The sequence below is a fragment of the Cucurbita pepo genome, chromosome 4, assembly GCF_057944985.1.
Source record: "Cucurbita pepo subsp. pepo isolate OVF chromosome 4, ASM5794498v1, whole genome shotgun sequence".
In the NCBI taxonomy this organism is placed as follows: domain Eukaryota; kingdom Viridiplantae; phylum Streptophyta; class Magnoliopsida; order Cucurbitales; family Cucurbitaceae; genus Cucurbita; species Cucurbita pepo.
The window spans coordinates 10,777,172-10,803,964 of NC_141801.1; the positions used below are offsets into that span (position 1 = coordinate 10,777,172).

At 39.2% G+C, this 26,793-nt stretch overlaps 4 protein-coding genes and 1 pseudogene across 4 annotated transcripts; 2 read left to right on the top strand and 3 right to left on the bottom strand.

The window, feature by feature from the left end:
• Positions 1–342: 342 nt before the first annotated feature.
• Positions 343–1,391, bottom strand: LOC111792222 (mitochondrial import inner membrane translocase subunit TIM17-2 pseudogene; annotated as a pseudogene).
• A 1,031-nt stretch (positions 1,392–2,422) lies between these two features.
• LOC111792110 (uncharacterized) lies at positions 2,423–6,884 on the top strand. The gene is made up of 14 exons (XM_023673445.2): positions 2,423–2,894; positions 3,224–3,279; positions 3,344–3,518; positions 3,589–3,690; positions 3,841–3,912; positions 4,040–4,156; positions 4,266–4,343; positions 4,433–4,495; positions 4,574–4,670; positions 4,780–4,858; positions 4,933–5,144; positions 5,323–5,468; positions 5,566–5,688; positions 6,418–6,884. The coding sequence occupies exons 1-14, from the start codon at positions 2,787–2,789 to the stop codon at positions 6,577–6,579; spliced, it is 1,590 nt and encodes a 529-aa protein (XP_023529213.2). The 5' UTR covers positions 2,423–2,786; the 3' UTR covers positions 6,580–6,884.
• Positions 6,885–10,570: 3,686 nt separating this feature from the next.
• LOC111793457 (putative ABC transporter B family member 8) lies at positions 10,571–16,903 on the top strand. The gene is made up of 9 exons (XM_023675348.2): positions 10,571–10,842; positions 10,949–11,003; positions 11,878–12,056; positions 12,128–12,585; positions 13,537–14,077; positions 14,157–14,336; positions 14,419–15,687; positions 15,790–16,196; positions 16,284–16,903. Exons 1-9 carry the CDS (start codon positions 10,612–10,614, stop codon positions 16,639–16,641), a joined length of 3,678 nt encoding a protein of 1,225 aa, XP_023531116.1. The 5' UTR covers positions 10,571–10,611; the 3' UTR covers positions 16,642–16,903.
• LOC111793456 (protein phosphatase 2C 53-like) lies at positions 16,868–18,897 on the bottom strand. The gene is made up of 4 exons (XM_023675347.2): positions 18,470–18,897; positions 17,676–17,963; positions 17,476–17,581; positions 16,868–17,379 (listed from the first exon to the last, which is right to left on the bottom strand). The coding sequence occupies exons 1-4, from the start codon at positions 18,842–18,844 to the stop codon at positions 17,069–17,071; spliced, it is 1,080 nt and encodes a 359-aa protein (XP_023531115.1). The 5' UTR covers positions 18,845–18,897; the 3' UTR covers positions 16,868–17,068.
• A 965-nt stretch (positions 18,898–19,862) lies between these two features.
• LOC111793455 (NADP-dependent malic enzyme) lies at positions 19,863–25,741 on the bottom strand. The gene is made up of 19 exons (XM_023675346.2): positions 25,504–25,741; positions 24,134–24,254; positions 23,993–24,067; positions 23,760–23,911; positions 23,594–23,699; positions 23,439–23,504; positions 23,273–23,368; positions 23,128–23,199; positions 22,974–23,057; positions 22,803–22,901; positions 22,005–22,052; positions 21,880–21,933; positions 21,672–21,770; positions 21,520–21,609; positions 20,778–20,855; positions 20,613–20,687; positions 20,424–20,514; positions 20,176–20,304; positions 19,863–20,096 (listed from the first exon to the last, which is right to left on the bottom strand). The coding sequence occupies exons 1-19, from the start codon at positions 25,608–25,610 to the stop codon at positions 20,020–20,022; spliced, it is 1,719 nt and encodes a 572-aa protein (XP_023531114.2). The 5' UTR covers positions 25,611–25,741; the 3' UTR covers positions 19,863–20,019.
• Positions 25,742–26,793: the final 1,052 nt, after the last annotated feature.

Consider the following 26,793-nt stretch of genomic DNA (forward strand, 5'->3'; position numbering starts at 1 on the left):
ATGTGGGGTTAATGCAAGTTTTCAAAGTTCAAGCCTATTATTGATACAAGATCCAAATAATTTAGCCACTACTTTAAGATCAATTAGTTCAATGGTTCATTGAGGCTTTGATGGGTTGTGATTTGAATAGGGATGGGCTGCACCAGCTGTTATGGACTGTTTGAGCACAAAGATGTTTTCAGATACTATTCACTAAGAGTTCATGTTTATAGTTTCATTTCGCAGACGACTTCATGTCTGGTGGTGTGCAGCTCTGTGAACAGGTGAAATCCATGTTTAGTCTTTTGGGTCATTCAATATTTTTCAGAAGGGGGGAAATTCATGACAATTCCTAAACCAGGCTTCAGAATTCCTTGCCATTTCCCAAGTTAACTTGGTAAATGGTGTTCAAATTGATAGAATATGGTTCTACAATGTCATCGTTACAGACTCACTAACTGTTCCAGAACAAAAAACAATGAAAAAACATTTGCCACTGCAATTTCAATTTCAATTTCAATTTCAATTCGCGGTGAATATAGAATTTCAATTCTAATGCACTTCCCCTAACAAACCAAATCTTAGAAAAAGAAAAAGGAATATTTACTTGTATTCGAAATTCGGCACCGGCGGCGAATCAAAGCTCTCCAAAATCTTCGTTTCGCTCTCTCCACGAGTTGCTTCTGAATCCTTTTTCTGTCCGCCATTGAACCATCCTCCGAACCACGATCCCGAGCCCCCACCCCCAGCCTCCTGAGGAAGAGTCTGCGGCGGCGTTAGGCCCGGAATCTGTTCCATAGGATAACCAGGAACACCGCCCATAGCACCGGCATCGTCGATCATAATAGGAGCGTTCTGCGGTTGACTAAGAACCTTATTCAGCATGATCCCGGCCCCCTCGATCAGAGCCAACAGAACACCGCCGAACACAGCTGATCGAGCGGAGGCGCCGACACCCTGACGCATCTGGAGGAAACCGCCAGTAGCGGCACCGGCTATGATCGAGTTCCACGGATCTTCCTTCTGGCGGAGGTAAACCATGGAGCAATCAAATGTGGAGAACAAGCCGCCCCATACGGCAAAGCTACCACCAATACGAGGTGCGTTCATTTGGACGGCTTGAGAACCGCCGAGGAGGCGAGATCCTTTAGGAGAACTGTAGACGCCTTTGAGAAAGTGGAAGGCCGAGCCACCAACGGCGCCCATACCAAAGGCGCCACCGATGTCATCGAGGATCCGATCTGGACAAGGCTCCCGAGAAGTCTCCGGCGTTCCCATGGAAGCTTGATCGGAGGGTTATATTGATCGATCAAGCCCTTCTTGTGGCGTTCCTGTGGGCGTAGCTACGCAGAGAAAAAAGTCGGCTGAAAATTGCGAATAGGTTTTCTTCGCCTTTGGTTAATGCTAATTGCTACAGAAGTCTATACTGTTCGGGTCGGAATAAGAATGGGTTTGCCCTAAAAAATTACTTTAATATTAATTATTTTTTTATTTTTTTTATTATTTTTATAAATCAGACTTTTTCTATTTTATTTTACCGTCGAATCTAACCAATGGTTGCATTTTCAATTCTCTCACTAAATATGAATAATGTTTTTTATATGTTTAAAAAAATCAATTACCATATAATTAGGCTAACTATTTAGTTTTTATCCGCTTTGGCTTGCTATGTATCGACGTCAGTCTTACGATTTAAATAAGTTTCAAGTTTCTATATCTTTATAAAAATGTTTCATTTCCCTCTCTCTCTCTAATTGATGTGGGATCTCACATTCCACTCCTTTGGGTCCAACGTCTTATTGGCAAATCGCCTCTTAACTCTGATATCATGTATAACACAAAGCCCAAATTATCTGTTGGAGAGAAGAACTGGTGTGCGAACAAGAATGGTGAGCCAGATTTTGAATTCATTCGTTGGACATGAGCTATCGCGCCCCCTTCCCCATGTTAATCCTTCATAAAAGGAAACAAAGTTGGAGATGGCCCATGGACAACTCATTTCTTCCCTGTGTTTATCCCCCAACTTATTCTTCTTCTTGTCCCGTTGTTCTTATTTTACCCAATTCCTCATTCAGATGGAAATTTATTTTTATTTTTAAAAAACAGTTATTTTTTATTTTCTAATCATTAAAATAGATTTTTCATTTAAGCACGGGTAGAATGATTCGAACATCCCATCTCATCTCATCTCATACATTTAAAAAATGAGAATGAGAATTTATTCACTAACAAAACTGTACCTGAGAGCGTGGATTCAAACATTTAATTTCATACATTTAAAAAATAAGAATTTATTCATTAACAAAATTCCATGTGACAGAATGGTGGGAGATGACATGGAATAATTTGATGGAGACATAAAAGGGATTGATTAAATAAATGAAGTGTAAGATAAAAGGAGTAATGTTATGAGTTTGAATTAATTAAGGTAAGGTTGGGCATGGGTAACGGTCTCTCCCTCGTCTCTGGTTTTAAGCTTTGGTGCCTCAATCTCTGCTCCACAACATTTACACACTAAAGTTATAATTGTGGATGTTGTTTGCGTCAATTGAGGCCCGCCCCCTTCTTCCCACTATAAATTCATAAAGACTCTTCCTTTACTTCTTTCCCCCTTCTTCTCTTCTCCATTTTCCTCTGTTTTTCCTTCCAATTCCACGATTTTTGTGCATTCAGATCTCATTATTTCGGCAGGGCGGAGAAAGGGATGAGCCCTTTCGTCCCTTTCTAGGGTTTCTTTTCTTCGTTGCCTTTCCATTGCTCTTTTCCCCCCTCTTTTTTTTTGTTTTTTTTTTTGTTTCCTCTTTTCGATGGACGGAGGGGGAGGAACATTCACGTCAATCGACGCCTTTGATTCCTTCCTCTTCTCTCTCAGCAATGCCTTTTCTACTCCTCTCGCTCTTTTCATTCAGATCCAGGTTTGTTTCTGTCTTTTTTTAAATCCACCTCTGTTTCGCTCTTTTCAATTCCATATTTTCAATTTCTGGGTTTTTCTGTGCCTCTTTTCAATTTTGATATCTCGCATTCTCAGCTCGTTCTGGGTAATTTAGCTTTTTTCATACCTTTGGGAGTTTCTACTTTTCTCTTCGAATTTTCTAGTGCCTGAGTTATCAGTGTTGGTGAAAGGCAAAGTTTGAATGCATTTTGATTTCTTGCCGTTTGAAATGTGCTTTGCAATTTGAATCAACTTTTGGCTCATCAAACATTAACCTCTCAGTCTCATTTCTTTGAATTTTTGTTGTTGTAGGGATGCTTAATCTGCCTGATTCTTGCATTTGGGTGGGCTTGTGCTGCTTATGTCAGGTACTCAAGTAACCCGAGCCTGTTTGATCGTTGGCCTGGTGTTAACTTTTCATTCCTTGTGCAGGAATAGAGAGATTAAACGTATAAAGGGGAGAGCTCGAGCTGGCAATGGCTTTGCTTTTATTTGCAACGACATTAGTGAACTCGAGCACTCCAATCAGGTCAATTTACCTAGAGTGACTGTTATTATGCCTTTAAAAGGCTTTGGAGAACATAACTTACACAATTGGAGAACTCAGGTGAGTTTTCCTTTTTCTTTAACTGTTGGAACATGTTGTGTTGCCTTCTCATTTATGAATGAATTTCCAGGTAACATCCCTTTATGGAGGTCCTTTAGAGTTTCTTTTTGTGGTGGAAAGTACGGAGGATCCTGCTTACAATGCTGTACTGCGCTTGCTATCTGATTATAGGGTTTGTATAAATACATTGTTCTTCACCAATTGTTTTCATTCATAGTTCTTGTCATCACTATTCGTAGTTTACGTGAAGCCTAGAGTTCGACGGGTCGTGGAACATTTTTTTCACTGTCCACTGCTTCACTTGTATGCATGTTTTTTACAGGATGATGTTGATGCTAGAATTCTTGTGGCTGGTCTAGCAACAACTTGCAGCCAGAAAATCCACAATCAGTTGGTATGTGATAAATTTGTATAATCTTGACTTAGTACTTTCTGATGCAAAAATCTGTCTCAGAAATAAATGATGGGATATAATAAGATTTGGTTCTTATCAACATTGAGAATATAATGCTCGTCTGCAGGTCGGGGTGGAGAAAATGCATAAAGATAGCAAATATGTGCTATTTTTGGATGATGATGTTAGGTTACATCCTGGAACAATTGGTGCTCTCACAGCTGAAATGGAAAAAAACCCTGATGTATGTTACCATTCATTAGGAGTAGTTTCTTGTCTGGATGTCTCTTTTGGACTGCATATTGCTTGCATAACTCAGTTTTACGTTTAATTCTAGTTGAGATTGTATGCAGATATTTATCCAAACTGGATACCCGCTCGATTTACCTTCGGGGAGTTTAGGGAGTTACTGCATCTATGAATATCATATGGTATTCTTTTTTAACTTTATCTAGAAGAAGAGGAATGTTTTTATGTAGAATTGTTGGGTTTGAAGTACTTTTATGTGTCAACTTTACAGCCTTGTTCAATGGGCTTTGCTACTGGTGGAAAGACATTTTTTCTTTGGGGAGGTTGCATGATGGTAAGTAGATACGACGTCGTTGTACTATTGTAACATGTAAGAGATCAAGTTGTCATAACTCGAATTGACCTGTTGCAGATGCATGCTGACGACTTTAGATATGATAGTTATGGAGTGGTCTCTGGACTACGAGATGGTGGATACTCGGACGATATGACTCTAGCAGCTATAGCTGGTAACATACAAATTACTGATCCTTATCAAGAGAAGAGGATATTTAAAGGGGGAATAGAAGCACAAATTTACATTTAATTCATTCATTCAAATAAACTGTTTCATTTCAGGTGCTCATAAGAGGCTTATTACATCACCTCCTGTTGCAATTTTCCCTCATCCTCTTGCTAGTGATCTAAACTTGGGAAGGTCTGATATCTATATAGGCAAATCTTGTTTTGTTTATTTACTTCCATGTTTGACCTCTTTTACTGACATGGCAGGTATTGGAATTACTTGAGGAAACAAACTTTTGTTTTGGAATCATACACGTCACACGTTAACAAGATGATGAACCGGGCACTGTTTACTTCTCATTGCTATCTGTCATGGGGGTTTGTGGCACCATACTTTATGTCTATGATTCACGTCGCTGCAGCACTACGTTTCTACGTTAAAGGGTACTCACTCGAGGAAACAGGTTTTAGTACTGTGGGTGAGTACACTGCTTTCCAATTTAGTTAGGTTGATCCCCGAGTGGGTTACGTGTCTATGTTCACTTTGCTCGATGCTGAATGTGAATATGATGAATTGTTTTTGGAATTGGAGCTATGCTGTCGTGTTCAGTTTTTTGAGTTGTCACAGCTAACTGTTTTGTTGTTCTTCCATAATAGGTATGTTAATGGTGTGCAGTCTTGCTGTGTGCACTGTTATAGAACTCTTCTCAATGTGGAACTTGACAAGGGTAGAAGTTCACTTATGCAACATTCTGTCACCGGAGGCTCCCCAGCTCTCTCTTGCTTCCTACAACTGGGGATTGGTAAACATAATACAATCCAGTTGTTTGGGTTAAGTTATTATATCATGGCATCTCTTGATTAGATTAGTAAATATAGCATTTGTTTTTGGATGTGCAGGTATTCATTGCAATCTTGGTGGATAACTTTTTGTACACTATTTCTGCAATACGTTCTCATTTTTCTCAATCAATCAACTGGTCAGGCATCCGATACTACTTGAAAGATGGGAAGATACACAAGGTAAGTTGGCTAAGGCCTTATATTATATGACAAGATAAAAGACTGCCCAATGAACTGGTGTGTTAGCTTAGGAAAATTGTCCGAGTTTATTTGTGTAGATCCTACATCGGCTGGGGAGGAGAATGAAGCATTCTTTATAAGGGTGTGGAAACCTCTCCCTAGTAGACGCGTTTTAAAAACTTTGAGGAGAAGCCCAAAGAGGACAATATATGCTAGCAGTGGGCTTGGGCTGTTACAAATGGTATCAGAGGCTGACACCGATTGGTGTACCAGCGAGGACGCTGGGCCTCGAAGGGGGTGAATTGTGAGATCACACATCGGTTGGGGAGGAGAACAAAAGCATTCTCTTTGGAAACCTCTCCCTAGCAGATACATTTTAAAAACCTTGAGGGGTAGCCCGAAAGGAAAAACCCAAAGAGGACATGTGATGTCCCACATTGGTTGGGGAAGAAAACAAAACACTCTTTATAAGGGTGTGGAAACCTTCCCCTAGAGGACGCGTTTTAAATCCTTGAGGGGAAGCCCGGAAGGGAAAGTCCAAAGAACACAATATCTGCTAACGGTGGGCTTAGGCTGTTACAATTTGCTTGCCACCCAAAGGAGGTGGTTGCTTTGGTTCTTGCTGGGCAAGAAAAGGCTATCTGAAGATGAAATTGTAGTTTAATGACCATGGTAACGAAAGAATAGCCTAGGCAGCCAGTTATGACTAGTTGTTTTCATGCTCTGCAGATTGAAAAAAGTATACCGAAAGTCGATACGGGTCCGATTTATACGGATTTGGGAGGGAAGCATTTGTATGGAAAGAAAGGAATGGCTCCAAAGGTTTCATTTCTGGGTTCCTTGGCTAAAAGTTTGGCACAATGGCGCCAGCCTAAGAAATTTGATAGCTAGGATAGGTGGTTGGGTTGTTCACAAGAACTGCTAATTATTGATATGGCGTGTTCTAACTCTCTGGGAGTACTGGGCTGCCACTCCATTTGTTGATTGAACATAGAGTTATAGCTACTTTCTCTTCATTCTTTTCTTTATTCCATCAAATTTGATTCTTGTACACCAAACACCTCTCGCGATTTGGCAGTGAGTTTTTCCTGTTTCTTGTAATTTCAAATACACCGTGTAAACTTGAGCTGTGAAACAATGAACTTGTGATTTGCCATCTTGTTTTTTGTTTGAAATGATATGAAGATTTTAGTGAATGTCGATGGTGCAAGTGTTGGTGAAGTGATGATCTTGGCGTTGCCATAAATGTTATTGTGCATTTGGACACAAATAACTGGCTTTGTTAGAGTAGTTAGTGGACTGTGCCACAATCGTATTAGACGGCAATGACTTTGATAGTACGGACTTCAAGCTATCTCAAAGGTTGAGAGAGATGTCATGATACAATTGAGAAGGACAATGTATCATCTAACACACTAAGGAAAGTGTTCAAAAAAGTCAAGCTAAGATATAACCAAGATTGGAACGGTGTTAGTAGTGTTGGTAACAAGCTAAACAGGGACCATAACTTTTTATGTAACTCGTCAATGGAGGATGTAGAGTTGAAACAATCCTAGAGGACGGCGTTTCCCTAAGTTGGCGACAATTTTAAAATAATTAACCTCACATACATATTTAGATCTAGAAGATTCTACTAAAAAAACGAATAATTTCACATAAAAATATGTGGATTTTAAAAAAAAAAAAATATAAAGTTGAAGTGGGGGAAGATGATGGAATGGGAACACACTTAGAATTTCCATAATTGGAAAAAATAAGTTATAAAGTGATTAACAACAACTCCACCTCCTAACTTGCGTTCATACTAATGAATCATTCACGACAATTCGACATACCTTTCTTGGGATAACATATTTAAACATACAACTTTTTTATTACTTAATTCGCCATTTAATCAATTGTAAGCGAGGAAGATTCCAATTCTCTTCTAATTAAATATTAATTATTCTAAACTTATTTTCTTTTTTGTTTATTTTTTAAATTATTCGAAACCGTACACCATTGAGAATTTTAATAAAGATTTGGTTCATAAATCTCTTACATTCATGAATAATTTTGGTACATTCCTCGCTTCAATTCATGAATCTACTCTCACATTGGTATATGAATTAATATTGTATGATAGAGTTTGTAGTGTAAAAGTCACATGTGAATGTAGGAGAATTTCTTCTCTTTGAACTATGTAAAAAATTTTGTGTCTCTATGTTCATTTATATTTGTGGGTGCGTGAATGCAATCGATTTTATGTCCGCTTTCGCTATAACAATTGATATTAGAGCATTTTAGTCGTGACATTAAATAGTCACGAATTTAATTTTATTATTATTAAAAATACTTTAAAAAAATTGATTAAAATAGGTAGAGATGAAACGGTCTAATTTTTTTTTTTCAAATTATTAGCTAATTTAATTAATTAAGACAGAAAAAGGAATGGGAGGACAATTATTAGTGGAGGAATAATTAATTAATTAATTAATATAATGTTAACAAACTTAGGTTAAAAAGAAGCAATAAGATTAAAAAGCATTGCATTATAAATGGTCCCAAGAAACAAACAAAGCAATTTAAAAGCCAAATTAAGTGGGATATAAATCAGCCTAAAAAGCATACCCAAAAAAAAAAAAAAAAAAATCAAATCAAAATCATTCAGCAAATCTTGCTCACTTTCGAAAAATCCACGTGTCAACTTTTAAATTGAATAAAATAAATAGAAATTGGGCTTTGGGCTTTGGGCAATGGAACTTCACATTTAATTAATCATGCTACAAAGTCTATCTAGTGGAAACACATGGAATTTAAATAATATTAATACCATACTCCTTAAACTCACATGATTAATGTGTTCAATTTATATAACTACCAAATACATGTATTGGAATCGGAGTTTTAAGGGACCCCTTTAATTAGGTGTCGAGGAATATTTGACCAAACTAAATTAATGAACATAATACATTCAAAAGTCAGTGGATCTTCGTTTGCATTTAAAGTAGTGTGTACAGATTATTATATATATTTAATTCATAAAAAAATAATTATTTAACCTTTCCAACTACAAGAGAAATGATAATTAGGTTTGGAAGAGATTTGATGATTGTGTTGGAAAAAAGGTAATATAATAAATCCAAAAATTATGAGTAATATAATAAATTCTTTTTTCCCAAATATATATATTTATTTATATATATAACCCACCACTTCAAAAGTTGTACCCATAATTTTCTCCAAAGTTGCCCTAACCCTAAACCCTACAACAAATTGCCCTTTCAACCCACTCAGCTCTTTAATCACAATACTATATGATTACGTCATAAATAAAGTACAAAATTTAAATTATTTAGCCCTTCAATAATTATTTTTTTTTTCAAAAATTAACTTAAATACATACCATATTTATATTTATTTTTTTTATTTTTTTACCTTCTTGAAATATTAAGGGTATTTCAAATGTCACCAAACAAATAAAGTTGATTTGATTGGGAAAATTTAAAAAATGTTAATTATTTTTTAAAGTACTTTAAAAAACCACTTTTTAATTAACATTTTAAAAAAATCAAGTCATTGTTTTTAAAAATGCTTTACTTTTTATTTAAAAATTACTCTAGAAAAGTTATACCAAACTTTTGAAATTAACCCTAGTTTTAGAGAGAAAGAACCACGCAAGGACAAGACAAGGAGACAAACTTCCAAACCATTAACCAATATGGTAGCTAAATGTATGTAAGAAAAATGTAACAAAAACATTGAGACATAGATTGCTTAATTTTGATATGTTCTTATTCTTTTCCTTTAATGTGTTCTTAAGCAATTGATTTTACTATCATCATATACTATTCACCATCGTTAGTATTACTATAAAGTTTTCTTCTTTCAATCACATTAATCTAGGCTTATATTATAGATGTGCATCTTCCGTTTCGAGATTCAATCGGTAGGGTTTATAAGTTGATGTTTTTTTTTTAATCTTAATCTTAATAATTTATTGTGAGTTTCAGGATCACTAACTGTAACCGCTCAAGCAAAGTTTTCTCAATCGTTTGCCTTCCTTTTTATGCTTCTCCCTCAAAGTTTTTTAGAACGCGTATGCTAGTGAGAAGTTTTCACACCTTTATAAAAAAAATACTTCGTTCTCCTTTCCAACTAATGTGGGATCTCACAATCCACCCCTTTCAAGGACCAGCGTTCTCGCTGGCACTCGTTCCCTTCTCCAATCGAAGTGGGACCTCCCAATCCATCCTCTTTCGAAGCTCAACATCCTTGCTAGTACATCGCCCAATGTCTGACTTTGATACCATTTGTAATAGCTCAAGCCTACCGTTAGTAGCTATGGTTCTTTTTGGTGTTTCCCTTTTGGGGTTCTCCTGAAAGTTTTTTAAAACGTATTGGCTAGGGAGAGGTCTCCACGTTCTTATAAAAAATGATTCATTCTCATCTTCAACCAATGTGGGATCTCACAGTAACTACAACTTTTCGTTTGAATTATTGGAGAATTATAAATGGGAGAAAAGGAAAAGAAGACGATAAAGGTATCATGAATGTGATGAAAATCGATGGAGAAATGAAGTTTAGAACATAATGGTTACACTGTTTTTGCATAAAAAGGTTGATATGTAATCAGCATAGAACACTAAATAAACCAATATAAAAATGTATAAAAATAAAGACAACAAAAAGAGGTGCCTTTTATTTGACAATTGCGCACTACTCATCTTTGTTTAAACCCATTTAAAAGTTCTATAAACTAAACCCCACCAAAATCATGAATTTTTGTGTGTTTTTTCAAAACCCCACATAAAGCTCATGCTCATTTGGAGTTGTGTTTCATGGACAATCAATACAAAACCACTTTTTTTTTCTTGTTTTGTATAAATATAACGCATTATCTCTTCCATTTCCACCATTGAAGGAGAAGCTCAATTTGCAGAGATGAGTTCAAGAGATGGAAAGGAAGAGAGAAGGGTCGGAGATCAGAAGCAATCAGTTGGTGCCATTTTTAGATATGCTGATTGGGTTGATGTTTTGCTTATGTTTTTGGGCACAATTGGAGCAATTGGAGATGGAATGTCCACCAACTGTTTGCTGGTTTTTGCTAGCAGTCTTATGAACAGTTTGGGGAATGGTAAAGTCCATGAAAACTTCATGGATAATGTGGAGAAGGTTAGTGGATAAAACTCAAACGTACCTCTCATTAAATTCTCTTCCATCTTTTGGGGTTTTTTTGGGTTTCTGTTTCTTATTTCTTTTCTTTTGGGGTTTTCAACAGTGCAGCTTATACTTTGTTTACTTGGGGCTAGCTGTGATGATTGTGGCTTTTATGGGTAACTTTCAAAAACCCTTCTTTTTCATTCATCTTATCTTTGTTTTGCTTTATGAATATTGCATGAAAAGCATCTGGGTTTTGTCATTACTTAAGGAGACAATTATTTCCATCCCGACCTCGTTTCGTCTCGTGAAATTTTAGAACGAAACGTAACTCAACTCATAAGATACCACATTTCAAGCTTCGTCAAATTACATTAGACTAACAATAAACAAACCCCATGTGACACGCGTTTTAAAAGACTTCAGGGACAGCTTGAAAGAGAAAAGACAATATCTACTAGTAGTGGATTTGAGCGGTTTAGGGTTTAGGGTTTAGAATGAGTGGGCGAAATGCGGCAAAAGGAAGGAAAATCCATGAACCGACCCCATCGTCTCCACCTCGTAGGAACTACAGATCACCCTAAGGACGCCTTAGGTATCTAGGGATTGCAGACCGACCATAGAACCCTGTGCAATAAGTGGAACGCATTAGCTGTCCGCTATCCGGTTGGGCAGTGAGGGTCGGAGAAGAGCAATCACTCATTCTTAAAACCAGCATTCTTAAGACCAAAGAGGCGGGCAGAAAAGGGGGGAAAGCTCTCCGTTCCTGGTTCTCTTGTAGCTAGATTCTTCAAAACCACAAGAATTCTTAGTTAAGGACGCGGGCTCCCAAAAGGGGTGAATTGGGAGATCCCACATTGGTTGGAGAGAGGAACGAAACATTTCTTATAAGGGTGTGGAAACCTCTCCCTACTAGACACGTTTTAAAACCGTATGACTGATGACGACGATACGTAACGAGTTAAAATGGACAATATTTGCTAGCGGTGTGTTTGTGGTATTGTATAGTATAAACTAAAAGTATGTATGCGTTTCATTTGTGAACTGTAGAAGGGTATTGTTGGAGTAAAACAAGCGAGAGACAAGTATTGAAAATTAGACATAAATATTTGGAAGCAGTACTGAGACAAGAAGTAGGGTTTTTTGATTCACAAGAAGCAACTACATCAGAGGTTGTCAACAGTATATCAAAAGACACCTCTCTCTTACAAGAAGTTCTAAGCGAAAAGGTACAAACTTTATTCTTCATTTGCAATGATGATTCTTCCTCTAATGGATGGTTCTTAAACATTGTTCACAGGTCCCATTATTTGTTATGAACTCATCGGTTTTCTTTTCGGGGCTGGCTTTCTCGACCTACTTTTCTTGGAGATTAGCAATAGTAGTGTTTCCAACGCTATTATTACTGGTAATTCCAGGAGTAACATACGGCAAATATTTGGTATATGTAACAAACAAGAGGCGTGAGGAGTATGGGAAAGCAAACGCCATAGTTGAACAAGCGCTAAGCTCCATAAAAACTATATATTCATTCACTGCTGAGAAGAGGGTTTTGGAGAATTATAGAACCATCTTGGATAGAACAACGAGGCTGGGGATAAAGCAAGGCATTGCTAAAGGGTTGGCTGTGGGCAGCTCGGGGCTGGCATTTGCTATATGGGCTTTGATTGCTTGGTATGGTAGCCGTTTGGTGATGTATAAAGGCGAAAGTGGTGGCAAAATCTATGCTGCTGGCATCTCCTTCATTTTGGCTGGCTTGTACGTTTCTATATACCATCTCCATCTATCTATATCTTTTTCATTCATGTTATTAAAATGCTTTCACTCGTAGCTTATTGTCGTCAGTTTCACAGTTTTAAAACGCATCTGCTAGAAATAGGTTTCCACACCCCTTATAAAAAAACGTTTCATTCTCCCCTCTAACCGACGTGGGACCTCACAACTCACCTTCCTTCGGAGCCCAGCATCTTAGCTGTTACTTGTTTCTTTCTCCAATCGATGTGGGACCCCCCAATCCACTCCCTTTGGGACCTAGCATTCATTTCCTTCTCGAATCGATGTGGGACCCCCCAATCCACCCCGACTCAGCGTTTGTTCCCTTCTCCAATCGATGTGGGACCCCCTCCCCCAATTCACCCCATTTGGGACTCAACGTCCTTGTTGGCACACCATCTTGTGTCCACCTCCCCTCAAGGCTCAGCCTCCTTGCTCGTACATCGCTCAATGTCTGACTTCAATACCATTTGTAACAGCCCAAGTCTACCACATATATTGTCCGTTGTGGCCCATTCCGTTTTGGAATTGAGAATAGAATTTCTATTTTAGCTTTGTTGAGAGCTAAACTTTCTTTGCAAATTCTTGTGTTTAGAACTTGCATGTAGAGTCATTCAAGTGGTATTGATCAAACCTCTTGTGGAGTGATTCGAATCACGAGTTTAGAAACGAGTTTTCTTTACTCTTGATCTTGATCATCAAGGTAATCCGTTCCATACTTTCCCTTGGGTTGATTTCCATATCAATGGGTCTGCCACGTTTATAAATAATGTTTCGTTCTCCTCCCCAACAGACGAATCTCACATTTACGATCATTCTACTCCAACAAATTTGGGAAGGCTTTTAGTGTTTTGTTTAGTTTGATTGATCTGTTGTATATTCAATTACGGTTACATTATGATTCATTAGAATTGCTCCAACGAACTTGGAATGCAGGTCGCTGGGAGTGGCACTTCCGGATTTGAAGCACTTGACAGAGGCCTCAGTTGCAGCATCGCGAATATTTGAGAGGATCGATCGGATTCCATTGATTGATGGAGAAGACACAAAAGGCCTTGTTCTTCAAAATCTCCAAGGCCAAATTGAATTCGATCGCATCACATTTGCATATCCCTCACGCCCCGATTCATTCGTCCTCAAGGATTTCAATCTCAAAGTCGATGCTGGAAAGACCGTCGCCCTCGTCGGCGCCAGTGGGAGCGGCAAGTCCACCGCCATTGCTTTGTTGCAACGCTTTTACGATGCGGATGATGGAGTTTTGAAGATCGATGGCGTCGATATCAAGACATTGCAGCTTAAATGGATTAGAGGGAAAATGGGTCTCGTCAGTCAGGAGCATGCTCTGTTTGGAACTTCGATTAAGGAGAACATTTTGTTTGGGAAGCTCGACGCCTCCATGGACGAGATTATGGCTGCAGCCATGGCTGCCAATGCGCATAATTTCATTACCCAGCTTCCTGAAGGGTACGAGACGAAGGTTCGTAATGTTCTTCCTTGCCGTTTTATCTGCATTTCTTTTGCTTGTGAAATCAATTGAATGTCGTAGTGTAACCTAGGTTGGGGAAAGAGGGGCTTTTCTATCTGGTGGACAAAAGCAGAGAATCGCCATAGCTAGGGCAATCGTTAAGAATCCTGCCATTCTCCTGCTTGATGAAGCTACCAGTGCTCTTGATTCTGAATCAGAAGCATTGGTCCAAAATGCGCTTGATCAAGCTTCTCTGGGAAGAACCACTCTGGTAAGCCAAATTTGTCTAAATTTTGAGTAGTTGAGCAACTTTGAGATAAATTTTGAGTGTTCATTCACTGATTGATGATCAGGTAGTTGCACATAAGCTATCTACAATCAGAAATGCAGACCTTATAGCTGTTGTAAGTGGTGGTTGTGTAGTTGAAATTGGTTCCCATAATGATCTTATAAACCGAAAAGTTGGTCACTATGCAAAACTAGTGAAATTGCAGCGACTAACAAGCTATGATGATGTTGAACAAAACATAGAAATACATACCTCTTCGGTTGGAAGAAGCAGTGCTAAATCAAGCCCAGCAGTCTTTGCAGTATCACCACTGCCTATGGAGACCCCTCAATCAACTTCTCCTAAGCCACCTTCCTTTACTCGTCTCTTATCTTTGAACTCTCCAGAATGGAAGCAAGCGCTAACAGGAAGCTTCTCAGCTATAGCTTTTGGGGCAGTGCAGCCTATATATGCACTTACCATTGGAGGTATGATATCAGCTTTCTTTGCTCCAAGCCATTACGAAATGCAGGTTCGAATCAGGACGTACTCGTTGATTTTCTGTTCATTCACTCTGATTTCCATTATTTTGAACCTTGTTCAACATTATAATTTCGCGTATATGGGCGAGCATTTGACGAAAAGAATTCGGCAGAGGACACTTGAAAAGATCTTGACATTTGAAACAGCTTGGTTTGATAAGGAGCAAAATTCTAGTGGAGCTCTTTGTTCAAGATTGAGCAATGAGGCTTCCTTGGTCAAGTCTCTTGTAGCTGACAGAGTTTCTCTATTAGTTCAAACCACTTCAGCTGTGACCATAGCAATGATCCTTGGTCTAGCAGTGGCATGGAAGCTCGCCCTTGTTATGATAGCCGTCCAGCCACTCACAATTCTCTGCTTTTACACACGGAAAGTCCTCCTCTCAACCATTTCCACAAACTTCATCAAGGCACAGAATCAAAGCACACAAATAGCTGTAGAAGCAGTGTATAACCATAGAATAGTAACATCTTTCAGCAGCATTGGGAAAGTGCTTGAAATCTTCGACAAAGCACAGGAGGCACCAAGAAAGGAAGCTAGAAAGAAATCATGGTTTGCAGGGATTGGCATGGGGTCTGCTCAATGCCTAACATTCATGTCATGGGCATTGGATTTCTGGTTTGGTGGAACACTCGTGGAGAAAGGTCAAATATCTGCAGGGGATGTGTTCAAAACTTTCTTTATCTTGGTAAGCACCGGCAAGGTCATTGCCGAGGCTGGCAGCATGACAACAGATTTAGCCAAGGGCTCGGCTGCTGTTGCCTCAGTGTTCGAGATTCTCGACCGACAATCACTCATTTCTGACCCATCAAAGGTACGCAAACACCCCTTTTTTTGGCAAATTACAGAATGAAAAGAACTTTATCTTCAACATTTCCAAAGCTGAACTCTATTTGAATACTGTTTGATTTGGTAGGATGGGAGAGGGAGGAAGTTGGAGAAGCTAAAAGGGAATATAGAGATGAAGAGAGTGGATTTTTGGTATCCAAGCAGGCCAAATAACATGGTGCTGCGCCAATTCAGCTTGGAAGTGAAGGCAGGGACGAGCGTTGGGCTAGTTGGGAAAAGTGGGTGTGGAAAATCAACTGTAATTGGTCTGATACTGAGGTTCTATGATGTGGGGAAGGGATGGGTGAAAGTGGACGGTGTGGATATCAGAGAAATGGATCTTCAATGGTACAGGAAGCATGTGGCACTTGTGAGCCAAGAGCCAGTGATTTACTCCGGCACCATACGCGACAACATCCTCTTTGGGAAGCTCGACGCTTCTGAGAATGAGGTTGTGGAGGCCGCCAGAGCCGCCAATGCCCATGAGTTTATCTCGTAAGTCTGCTGTTCTTTTCACAATCGTTCGGCCATGCTTTGACTTGGTTATTTTGAATCTATTTCATTGGGGGATGGTGGGTGTAGGTCATTGAAAGATGGTTACGAGACAGAATGTGGGGAAAGAGGAGTGCAACTCTCAGGAGGACAGAAGCAGAGACTAGCGATAGCCAGAGCCATAATTCGAAACCCAACAATTCTGTTGCTAGATGAAGCAACCAGCTCTCTGGATGTTCAATCTGAGCAAGTTGTGCAACAAGCACTGGATAGAATTATGGTAGGAAGGACGACCCTTGTCGTGGCCCACCGCCTGAACACCATCAAGAAGCTGAATTCCATTGCCTTCGTGGCTGATGGAAAGGTGGTTGAGCAAGGATCCTATGCTCAACTCAATCATCGAAGGGGTGCTTTCTTTAATCTTGCTAACCTCCAAATTCACCCCTAACCCTCTACCTCTACAGTTTTTTAGCTGTGCTTCAATTTTCTACTTGCTTTGCTTGTGGAACCAGATCATTTAGGACTCTGCATTGGCGTTTTGGTCTTGAGATAGCCAAAGCTAAGATGTTGTATAGTGATGGACAATTAGGTTGTATAGTCTGGAAATGTATTGTGTTGTCCAAATTGCTACTTAGGGGCACATACATATTGGTATGTTCAAGAACTACTACCTGTTTAGCCCAAGTAAAGCAGATTTTCCATTTTTGTTAGTGGGTTCTGTACATGTTTTTGATGCAGTGTGGTGAGAACAGTGACCAAAACAAAGATGGTTTGCTATCTATCAGTTATGGAAGAGAACAGGGTGGAGCTATTAGAATCTTCCCTTCCAGACATCAAGATTTTAGAAGAACAATATGAATGTCCAACTTGTTCTATCACTGCCTCTGTGGGTGTCCTTTCCTGGCTTTCAGATCGATGACAATGACAGAAATGTTATCAGAACTGTTTCTTCCGTATGCCATTTCAGTGAGATTATTAGCAACAATTTGCGCCGGAGGTGTGTTATCGGTTGTCGACGACCTGCGGTGCCGCCTGAGAAGATGGCAAGCCACCTGCCCAACCTCTTCATTCGTCATTACATCCCAGAGCCCGTCGCTTGCCAGAATCACACATTCATCCTCATCACTCCTGGTGGTGAAACTAACTTCCGGGACTGGAATTATCCACGGCCGAAGATATCGATCCCCTGAACACCATCCATACACAGAAAGACAATGGTCAAGCTGAGAGGCAAATGTATGTAAATTATACATCGACATGGAGGGGTAGGGGAGGCGGAAACCTATGGCTCTTGACATGGCAAGAACTCCAAGCACTCTAGCGCCCATCCAGTTTATGACTTTGCCTCCATCTCTCTCAATTCTCATCAGTTCATCCTTTCTATCAGGCTGTAACACCATCAATAAAACAAATGCAGCAGCCCCCTTAATGATTTGATTTCTCTAAACTAGCAAAAATTATAATGGTTTGGAAATTAATGACCTTTTGATCGACTGTTAATGGAATCGCTTTATTCCGCTGGAAAAGAACCGCCCGAGAGTCGCCGCAATTGGAAACGATAATCTGGCAGCCAGATAGAAGGAGTACAACGGCCGTGGATCCGATCATGTCGGTCGCAACCGCCTCTGAAACAACCTCATTATCAGTCCTCTGGAAGCCATTAGAGAAGGCTACTTCCCATCTCTTCTGCCAATCATGGCCGTTGATCCCTTCTCTTCCCCACTCTTCTGCTATCACTTCATGCATCCGCTCCGCACAGAATTTGGCCACCTACAGTTCATATATATACGAATCCACGCCGGAAAATGTCAGTTAACAATACCATATGCACCTCTGGAATCAATTATTCAAATATAACTTAGATCTAGAATTTCCAGCTCCCAAAAAATCCCAAAATCCTGCGTACAGATCTTGTACCTATCTCAAAATAAATCTTCTTTTGAGAAAATATATATATATTTAAAACACGTCAGATGAAGGCCCCTGTTTTCGTCATCCCCAAAATGATTATTACGTCATCGGAATCTTAAAATTCCATTGATCTCCCTGATTTCAACAACACGTGTCCTTACGTTAAATGGGAGCATCCAAAATTCTTTCCACTGAGGACCACTCATCGAGTGACATGTGTTGCTGCTTAGTAATAATAATATTAATAATCTAAAACTGGCTATGTGCAAATTAATTTTGGGTGGCTGTTTCTGGAAAAGATGAGCCGGAAATTAGCCCTAATTGGGATTTTAGATGAGAAATGCAGCGATTGTTACAGGACGCACCTGAGAGCCGCCGTGACCATCGTACACGGCGAAGAAATGAACGGGCGAGATCTCACCCGAGGTTCTGGAATCTGGAGCCGTACAACCTCCGACGTGGTTGCATCTTGAAGACATTAATCCCGGCTTCACCGCGATAGCGTCCTCCATCTCCATCCGCCGTCCAATAACCGAAGTGAGCCCCCAGTGCAGTCCGCTTCTATTGTTCCTCCCCACGCACTTCCTCCTCCCTGCTTCCGACACCTTCATCGGCTCGGTGCGAATAGAAGCAGGAATCTCGCCGGAACTGGAGGAGGTTCTGGAATCGTCGGTGCTGAGTATGGATAAACCAGAAAGAGAATCGGCTTGGTGGAGTTGGTGGTGGTCGGGATCGTCCATGGCTCCCTGTCGGTAGTCTCCCGGACGGAGAGAGAGAGAGAGAGAGAGAGAGAGAGAGAGAGAGAGAATGAAGGAAGAGGAAAGGGAGAGATAAAAAGGGGGAAGAAGAAAGGACAGCTATGATGTCGACACGTGTACACACATTTGGGGAAGGAAAGGCCATCAAGGATTGACTGTTTTTCCTTTTTCTTTTCGTCTTTACTCAAATTACTTTTCGCTTCAACCGCCTCGTGTCCTTTTCTCATCCCATGGTGTTCAGTTCACGCCGTTGTTCTGGTCGACTAACCATGCTGACTCTTCATTGGATGATAAAAATCCATTTTCTTTTGCTTTAAAATTCACAAAAGGAAACATTCACTGCAATGATTCTGACACGTTTTCAAGATCCAACGGTTGGAGTTCTCTGAGGGTGTACACGTCGATGAGATTGGCAGCTGGGTGACTAAAAAGCCAGGATAATTAACTAGTTCTGGTAAGTGAGCCCCATCTGACGTCGTATCATCGTGTTCCTGTACTTTCATTTGTACAGCTCACACGGCGTTGTATCCATGTGATTGGTGGAAGGGTAACACGTGGAACATAGAAACTAACACATCAAATTCAACACGAAAACTTACTGCCTAGATATTATGAAAAGTTAAATTGTGAAAAGACTAAATTTATACTTTAATTATAAATAAATTATAAAAAAATATCTCTAGATTATATAAAAAAAAAGTATTTTTATTTTTTAAAAATTAAAATACTATTAAATGTTTTTATTCGAGGATAAATTAATCTCGAATATCACTTAAAATATTTTAAGAATATTTTAGTTAAAAAAAATTGTTAAACGTATTTATTTATAAATATTAGTAAATTTGAAGAAATTATATCATTAATGTTTTCAATATCCAATTTAAGTACGATAAAACAGACAAAAAAAAAGTTATCAACGTGTCACCAGTACTTATATCAAACAAGATTCATAACTCGAGAATTTTTTTTTTTTTTAAAAAAACATATTTATTAGTAGAAGTTCATCCAAATGCTTATTTCATTAATAAAGAAGTTGACTTATGAAGCAAAAACATTACAAACATTATACCATTACAAGTAAAGATTTTGGGAACACTTCAAGTTCTCTCCTAAGCACAAACATGCTGCTCGAGATCTCGTTATATTTATCGGTCGGTTTAGTAGACGGGGCTGTACATGCTGCTCTCAGCATACTTGACAAGATCTGCCGGGCGCGGGCGACGGGTTGCCAAGCCTGGGGAGTAAGTAATTTATGTTATGGAAGAGTACCCAAAACTACATTAATAGTAACATATTCAAACAAAATGTCTCACCAAGTTCATATGCCTTGGCAGCCACATTAGCTGCAATGTGTGCTGAGATCTTTCGGATGTTAGTGAAGGGTGGGTAGATCATCCCCTTGTCATAGTTCTCTTTGGAGACTTGGGCAGCCAATGCTTCCGCTAGTTTGACAAAGGCGAAATAAGATATAAGTCAACTCGGTGAGCCTGTTGTTACTATTATGGATGTCCGTTGTTTCTAACTAGATAAGATTAGTTAAGAACTAAACAATCCTACTTACCAGCAGCCAGAAGCATGTCGTCATGCACACGAACTGCTCCGGAAATTAAGATACCTAAACCAAAGCCAGGGAATATGTAGGCATTGTTGGCCTGATATGAGATTTGACAAGCTCAATATGTCAGCTCTTGGTATGGGACAACAGTGATGAAGAGTAACTCATCCAACATAATGATAAAAGTAGAAAAACCTGGCCAGGGACAAAGGTTTTCCCCTTGTATTTGAATGGATCGAATGGACTTCCGCTAGCAAAGATTGCACGGCCCTTCAATTTGCATATAGAAGCTAAGTAAATAGAGAGGTTCCAATGAAAAAGAGAGGAAAAACTTTGGCTTTAAAATGTCATGTGTATTACCTTACTCCAAGTGTAAGCCTCTTCAGCAGTGCATTCAGATTGAGATGTGGGGTTGGAAAGAGCCATTATAAGAGGTTTCTGCACAATGGTATGACAAAAAACAATGTTAGTTTGTATCGAGGAATATGTTTTTTGTGACAGTCCAAGTCCACTGCTAGCAAATATTGTCTTTGTGAGCTTTCTCTCAAGGTTGTTAAAACGCGTATGTTTCGTTCTACTCCCCATTCGATATAGGATCTCATAATCCATCCTCATTCAGGGCCAGCGTCTTCGTTGGCACTCGTTCCCTTCTCCAATCGAAGTGGGACCCCTCTATCCACCCTCCTATGGAGCCCACTGTCCTTGTTGGCACACCGCTTCGTGCTCACCCTCTTTGGGGCTCAACCTTCTCGCTGACACATCGTCCGGTGTCTGATTCTGATACCAACTGTAAGAGCCCAAGTCCACCGCAAGCAAATATTGTCATCTTTGGGTTTTTCCTTTCAGGCTTTCCCTCAAGGTTTTTAAAACGCGTCTGCTATGGAGAGGTTTCCATACCCTTACAAGGAATGCTTCATTCTCTTCCCTAATTGATGTGGGATTTCACAGTTCTCAACTCTTCTCTTCATCTTAGGTCGACGGATCTTCTCTGTTGAAGGTATTCTATGTTGGAGTTCTTATTGCGTTTGTGTCACACAAGTCTTAACATGCATCCAATATGTTTATTTGGTTAGGCATGAATGAGCGAGGGAGAAGAAAGAACCTGATTGATGGAGGACATAGCCTCGACCACTTCTTTCGTAAATGTTCTTCCAACTCCAGATGATCCAATCAAAACTGTTGGCTTAATTGCCTGAAATAGTGAGAAAAGGTGAGCAGCAACAAAGCATTTCGAGATTAAGAGATGGTACACACCTTGACAGCACTTAATAGATCCTTAACAGGTTGATGCTCATGAGCCCATGGCTTCTTGAAGTGTGGAAGTGAATCCTTACGGGAGCGGACAATTAATCCCTACAACAACATCATTCTGTTTATGGTTGAAGCAAGAGAGCAATGGCATGAACACATAAAGAAATAATTATGGTTCTTCTGTCATAAGCTTCATTAAACTTTCTACCACCTTCGAGTCCACAAGCCAGATCTTCTTGCGGGTCTCCTCAATTGGAACATTTGTCTAAAACAACAAAAAACACAAGATGAATTATAAGAAACATAGGTTTATGTTTGGTTTAGCTTCACAAGTACCTGTTTTGATACTTCATAAGCTATAAGCTCTGCAATACCAGTTCCTGCCTGCAGCCAGGCCAAAAAATATGTAAGAACATTTTGAACATGAATGTCTGCAATACCACTGCTGGCATATATCGAACATTTTGAACATGAATGTCTGCAATACAACTGCTGGCATATATCGGGCCATTACATATCGCCGTCAGCTTCACGGTTTTAAAACGCGTCTACTAGGGAGAGATTTCCACACCCTTATAAAGAATGTTTCGTTCTCCTCTCCAACCGACGTGGGATCTCACAATCACCTCCCTAAGGAACCAGCGTACTCGTTGGCACATCACTTAGTGTCTAGCTTTGATACCATTTGTAACAACCTAAGGTACCGTTAGTAGATATTGTTCACTTTGGCCCATTACATATCGTTGTCAGCCTCATGGTTTTAAAACATGCCTAGTTGGGAGAGATTTCCACACCCTTATAAGAAATGCTTCGTTCCCCTCTCCAACCGATGTGGGATCTTACAATCCACCCCCTTGAAGCATCCTCGCTGGCACACTGCGTGATGTTTGGCTCTGATACTATTTGTAATAGCCCAAGCCTATCGCTAACAGATATTGTCCGTTTTAGCCCGTTACGTATTACCATCAGCCTCATGGTTTTAAAACGTGTCTACTAGGGAGAGGTTTCCACATTCTTATAAAGAATGATTCGTTCTCCTCCCCAACCGACATGGGATCTCACCGTGAGACCATTTACCCAAAGGAATTTAGAAAAGTAGAGGGAGGAATGGAAGCATGGAAGGAGAGATCTTACTTCCCCAGCACCAAGGAACAAGAAAGTGTGATCAGCCAAGGTACCACCAATGAGTTTCAGAGCAGAAACAACTCCCGCAAGAACAACAGACGCTGTCCCCTGAAACAAGAACAACAGTATGGATAAGAAAATTTGACAACTTCCCAAATGATGAGTATCAAATTTCAGTACCTGAATATCATCATTGAAAACTAGATGAGATGTGCGATACTTGGCCAGTAGCTCGAAAGCATTATGGTTGGCAAAATCCTCAAACTGAAAGTTTCAAATACAACCAGTAAGTACACAAACGAATCAAACACATATATATATAACATATTCTAACCTGAATAAGAACTTTTTCCCCATAATTCTGCTTAACAGCCATCATAAACTCATGTAGAAGGTCATAGTACTCCTGCATAGAACATAGGCATCCATATAAAATATACTTAAACCAGCCAAAAGCAACACAAAGACGCCTCCTGAACCTTTCCAGTTGCCCTTCTTTGTTTAAGCCCAATGTAGAATTCATCATTCAACAATTTCTCATTGTTTGTCCCGACATCAATTGCAATAGGCAAACACTGACAAGAAAATGTGGTATTAGCTGAAATGAACAACATCGTGGTATTGCTTTACAAGTAAGATGCTTACTGCAGAAGGACGAACTCCTCCAAGTGCAGCGTATAAAGAAAGCTTCCCAACTGAAATTCCCATTCCCTAAAACATCCAATAAATTCATATCAAAATCAGTCAGTCTAGAATGAAAGTAGGTGTAATTCATCAGAGAATGTTTGCATAGAAATTACTTGACAACCAAGATCACCAAGACCCAAAATACGCTCCCCATCAGTCACGACGATTACTTGGATGCTCTTTTGGGGCCAATTCTTCAATACTTCAACGATCTTACCCCTGCATGACTCAATGTTATAAGATTCACAGAGCCCTGGAAGTCATGAAAAGCATACTTACTTATCTTTCAAACTGATGTAAAGACCCTGAGGACGCCTGAAGATGCTTCCGTATTTTTGGCAAGCTTCACCAACTGTGGGAGTGTAGACAATAGGAAGCAGTTCTGTGACATTGTCAATTAGAAGTTTGTAAAAAAGCCTTTCATTGCTTTCCTGTACACCAAATTTCAAACTCCATTGAATCAAAATTGGCACATATTTAGAAGAAAAACAAATGGTAGGTAAAGTGAGAACCTGAAGTTCAATCATGGCAATAAATTTTTGTAGTGGAAGTTGATATTGTCTAATGTTCTGCATCAACCTCTTCTCCTGGTATCACAAATGGAAAAGGTCATGAAGGAGTACATCAGAGACATGACCACTAAAAAACTCAACCTGAAGTTGTTGAGTAGCAACGGCAGGCGGCAAAAGCCCCCGTAAATGATGAGCATCTCTTTCCTTCTCTGTAAATGCCAACCCCTTGTTATGGCGGGGATCCCTCAGCAAGGAATAGCCACTGCATCAAACCAGATTGCAAAAAGGATCCATGTTTACATTTTAAGAACATTGTCCATTTTACAGAGAATATTAATATTCTAAGAATTCAACTCAAACTAGAGGCCCGCTGTTAGTGATCACGACTCTCCACAATGGTATGATATTGTCCACTTTGAGCATAAGCTCTCATGGCTTTGCTTTGGGCTTTCCAAAATGCATCGTACCAATAGAGATAGTATTCCTCACCACCATAATCTTCCACTAATGTGGGACTCATTCCTAATAATCCTCAACATCAACGTGATTAGAATCAAAAGCTCCTAGTGGTAATTCACTATCACAAATCCTTTCTTCGTGTAAGGCAACTGTTAGTAGATATTGTCCACTTTAGTCCGTTACGTATCGTCGTCAACTTCACCATTTTAAAACGTATCTGTTAGGGAGAGGTTTTCATATCCTTATAAAGAATGCTTTGTTCTCCTTTCGATCCGATGTGGGATCTCACAATCCACTCTCCTCTTGGGGGCTAGCATCTTCACTCACAGACACACCGCCTAGTGTCTGGCTTTAATACCATTTGTGACAGCCCAAGCTTGCCACTAGCAAATATTGTCTGCTCCGACCCATTACGTATCATCGTCAGCTTCACAATTTTAAAACGCGTCTGATAGGGAGAGGCTTCCACACTTTTAGAAGGATTGTTTCATTCCCCTCCCAACTAATGTGGGATCTCACAATCCACCCCCCTTAGGGGCCCAACGTCCTCGCTGGCACACTGCTCGGTGTCTAGCTCTAATATCATTTGTAACAACGCAAGCCTACCGCTAATAGATATTGTCCGCTTTGGCCCGTTACATATCGCCGTCAACCTCACAGTTTTAAAACGCGTCTACTAGGGAGCGATTTCCACACCCTTATAAGGAATGTTTTTGAGCTCAGCATCCTTGCCGGCACACGACCCGAGGATACTATTTGTAACAGCCCGAGGACACCACTAGCAGATATTGTCCACTTTGGCTACCCGTTGCGTAATACCGTCAACCTCACAGTTTTAAAACGCATATGGCAGGAAGAGATTTCAACACCCTTATAAGAAAGGCTTCATTCCCTCTCCAACCAACGTGGAATCTCAGACATCACGGTAAAAGCAAGTTTGTTCCCATAAGTTGGGATTATGTTACATCCAATGATGAACTGAGAGTGTTAAGTAATCAGTCAAACCACAAGCCATTATACCAAACCCAAACATCCACGAAAGTTGGATATACCTGGCAACTGAGGAAGTCCTTGGAGTGACGAGCTGCTTCTCTGTAGCACGGTGTTCTCCATTGATGTCCTGAACGCCATCACCTATCTCCTTCAAAGTGCTCTTCATCACTCAACTCAAATTGGAAGCACCCCACGCAAAGAGAGTGGCAGAAAGAAGAAGCAACAAACAAAATCTGCCCAGAAATGAATAAATTACGAAGTGGGCAAACATAATTTATCCACCAACAGTTTTGTAAGTTTAAATATGCACAAAAAATAATCCAATCTAACTATAGATAATGTAAATAAAGTCAAAAGTTTGATCTTTTATTCCTACAACATTGTTGAAACACTCGAATCATCTTTATCCTCTCTAAAGATAGCACGTTTTATTCTATGTTCTTCAACTCCAAGTAAACAAGATATATATAATTAACAATACCCAATGCAATTAGAAAAAAGTGCACTAACCTTATTTTCAAATTTGATTTTCAACCATTTTAGTACTTCAAAATTAGCAAAAGGCTATTTTCACATCCCATGTACTTACTATCGTATCATTTTTCATCTCATACTAAAAATATTTAAATAGGATTAATCCTACTATCTTGTGAAGTATTCGACTTTTAAACAAAAAAATTGTTCTTTATCTAAAGAGATTAGATTCAACACAATCGTTGTAAGATTTAATCTTTAGAGTATTAATCTAGTTGGTTCCTAACAATCCATTCATAAATAAATAAATTTGATTCGTAACACTTTATTCTCAAGTGTCGAATGGAATATTATAAAATTACATTATTCTTTGCATAATTCAATTAAAAAAAAAAAAAAAAACTATATGCATTAAATTTTATGAAAGTAAAAGATGTTCATATAAATTTTCTACTTATTATACAATGGCATTATGAATCTAATTAGCTATTTTTAGAATAGAACTGAGTAATTATTTATTATTGGAAACATTTCAATTCACAAATTTGACAGATTAATGATGTTTTTAAAGTTTTAATTATCCCACTCATACTTTAAAAAATAATTGAAATGCCATTTTTACCCAAATTTCATTGTATTAAATCGAGTGTTATAATCTCTATTTTAAACATTAAATATAAATTAATTAGGTTCTCGGGTTCCATATACATCTTTAGTTAAAATTAATGAACGAAAATTTAACTTTTTTTATAGAAACACTTATCTAAATTTAGGGTCCAATTCAATGAAATTGAAAGTTTATGCTAGAAATTGATATGTTTTATCATGGTAGACGCTTTCTTTTTCAACTTTAATCTAATCGTCTAAGAAAAAAA

Coding starts and splice junctions, on each gene's coding strand:
- LOC111793455 (XM_023675346.2), bottom strand. CDS start 25,610: ATGAAGAGCACTTTGAAGGAGATAGGTGATGGCGTTCAGGACATCAAT. Junction 20,688..20,777: donor AGGCTTACACTTGGAGTAAG/GTAATACACATG, acceptor TGCAAATTGAAG/GGCCGTGCAATCTTTGCTAG. Junction 20,305..20,423: donor CGACATGCTTCTGGCTGCTG/GTAAGTAGGATT, acceptor TTGTCAAACTAG/CGGAAGCATTGGCTGCCCAA.
- LOC111793456 (XM_023675347.2), bottom strand. CDS start 18,844: ATGGACGATCCCGACCACCACCAACTCCACCAAGCCGATTCTCTTTCT. Junction 17,964..18,469: donor ATGGTCACGGCGGCTCTCAG/GTGCGTCCTGTA, acceptor TATGAACTGTAG/GTGGCCAAATTCTGTGCGGA. Junction 17,582..17,675: donor CATTAACAGTCGATCAAAAG/GTCATTAATTTC, acceptor ATGGTGTTACAG/CCTGATAGAAAGGATGAACT.
- LOC111792110 (XM_023673445.2), top strand. CDS start 2,787: ATGGACGGAGGGGGAGGAACATTCACGTCAATCGACGCCTTTGATTCC. Junction 3,280..3,343: donor GCTTGTGCTGCTTATGTCAG/GTACTCAAGTAA, acceptor TTCCTTGTGCAG/GAATAGAGAGATTAAACGTA. Junction 4,496..4,573: donor TTTGGGGAGGTTGCATGATG/GTAAGTAGATAC, acceptor GACCTGTTGCAG/ATGCATGCTGACGACTTTAG.
- LOC111793457 (XM_023675348.2), top strand. CDS start 10,612: ATGAGTTCAAGAGATGGAAAGGAAGAGAGAAGGGTCGGAGATCAGAAG. Junction 10,843..10,948: donor TCATGGATAATGTGGAGAAG/GTTAGTGGATAA, acceptor GGTTTTCAACAG/TGCAGCTTATACTTTGTTTA. Junction 12,057..12,127: donor AAGAAGTTCTAAGCGAAAAG/GTACAAACTTTA, acceptor CATTGTTCACAG/GTCCCATTATTTGTTATGAA.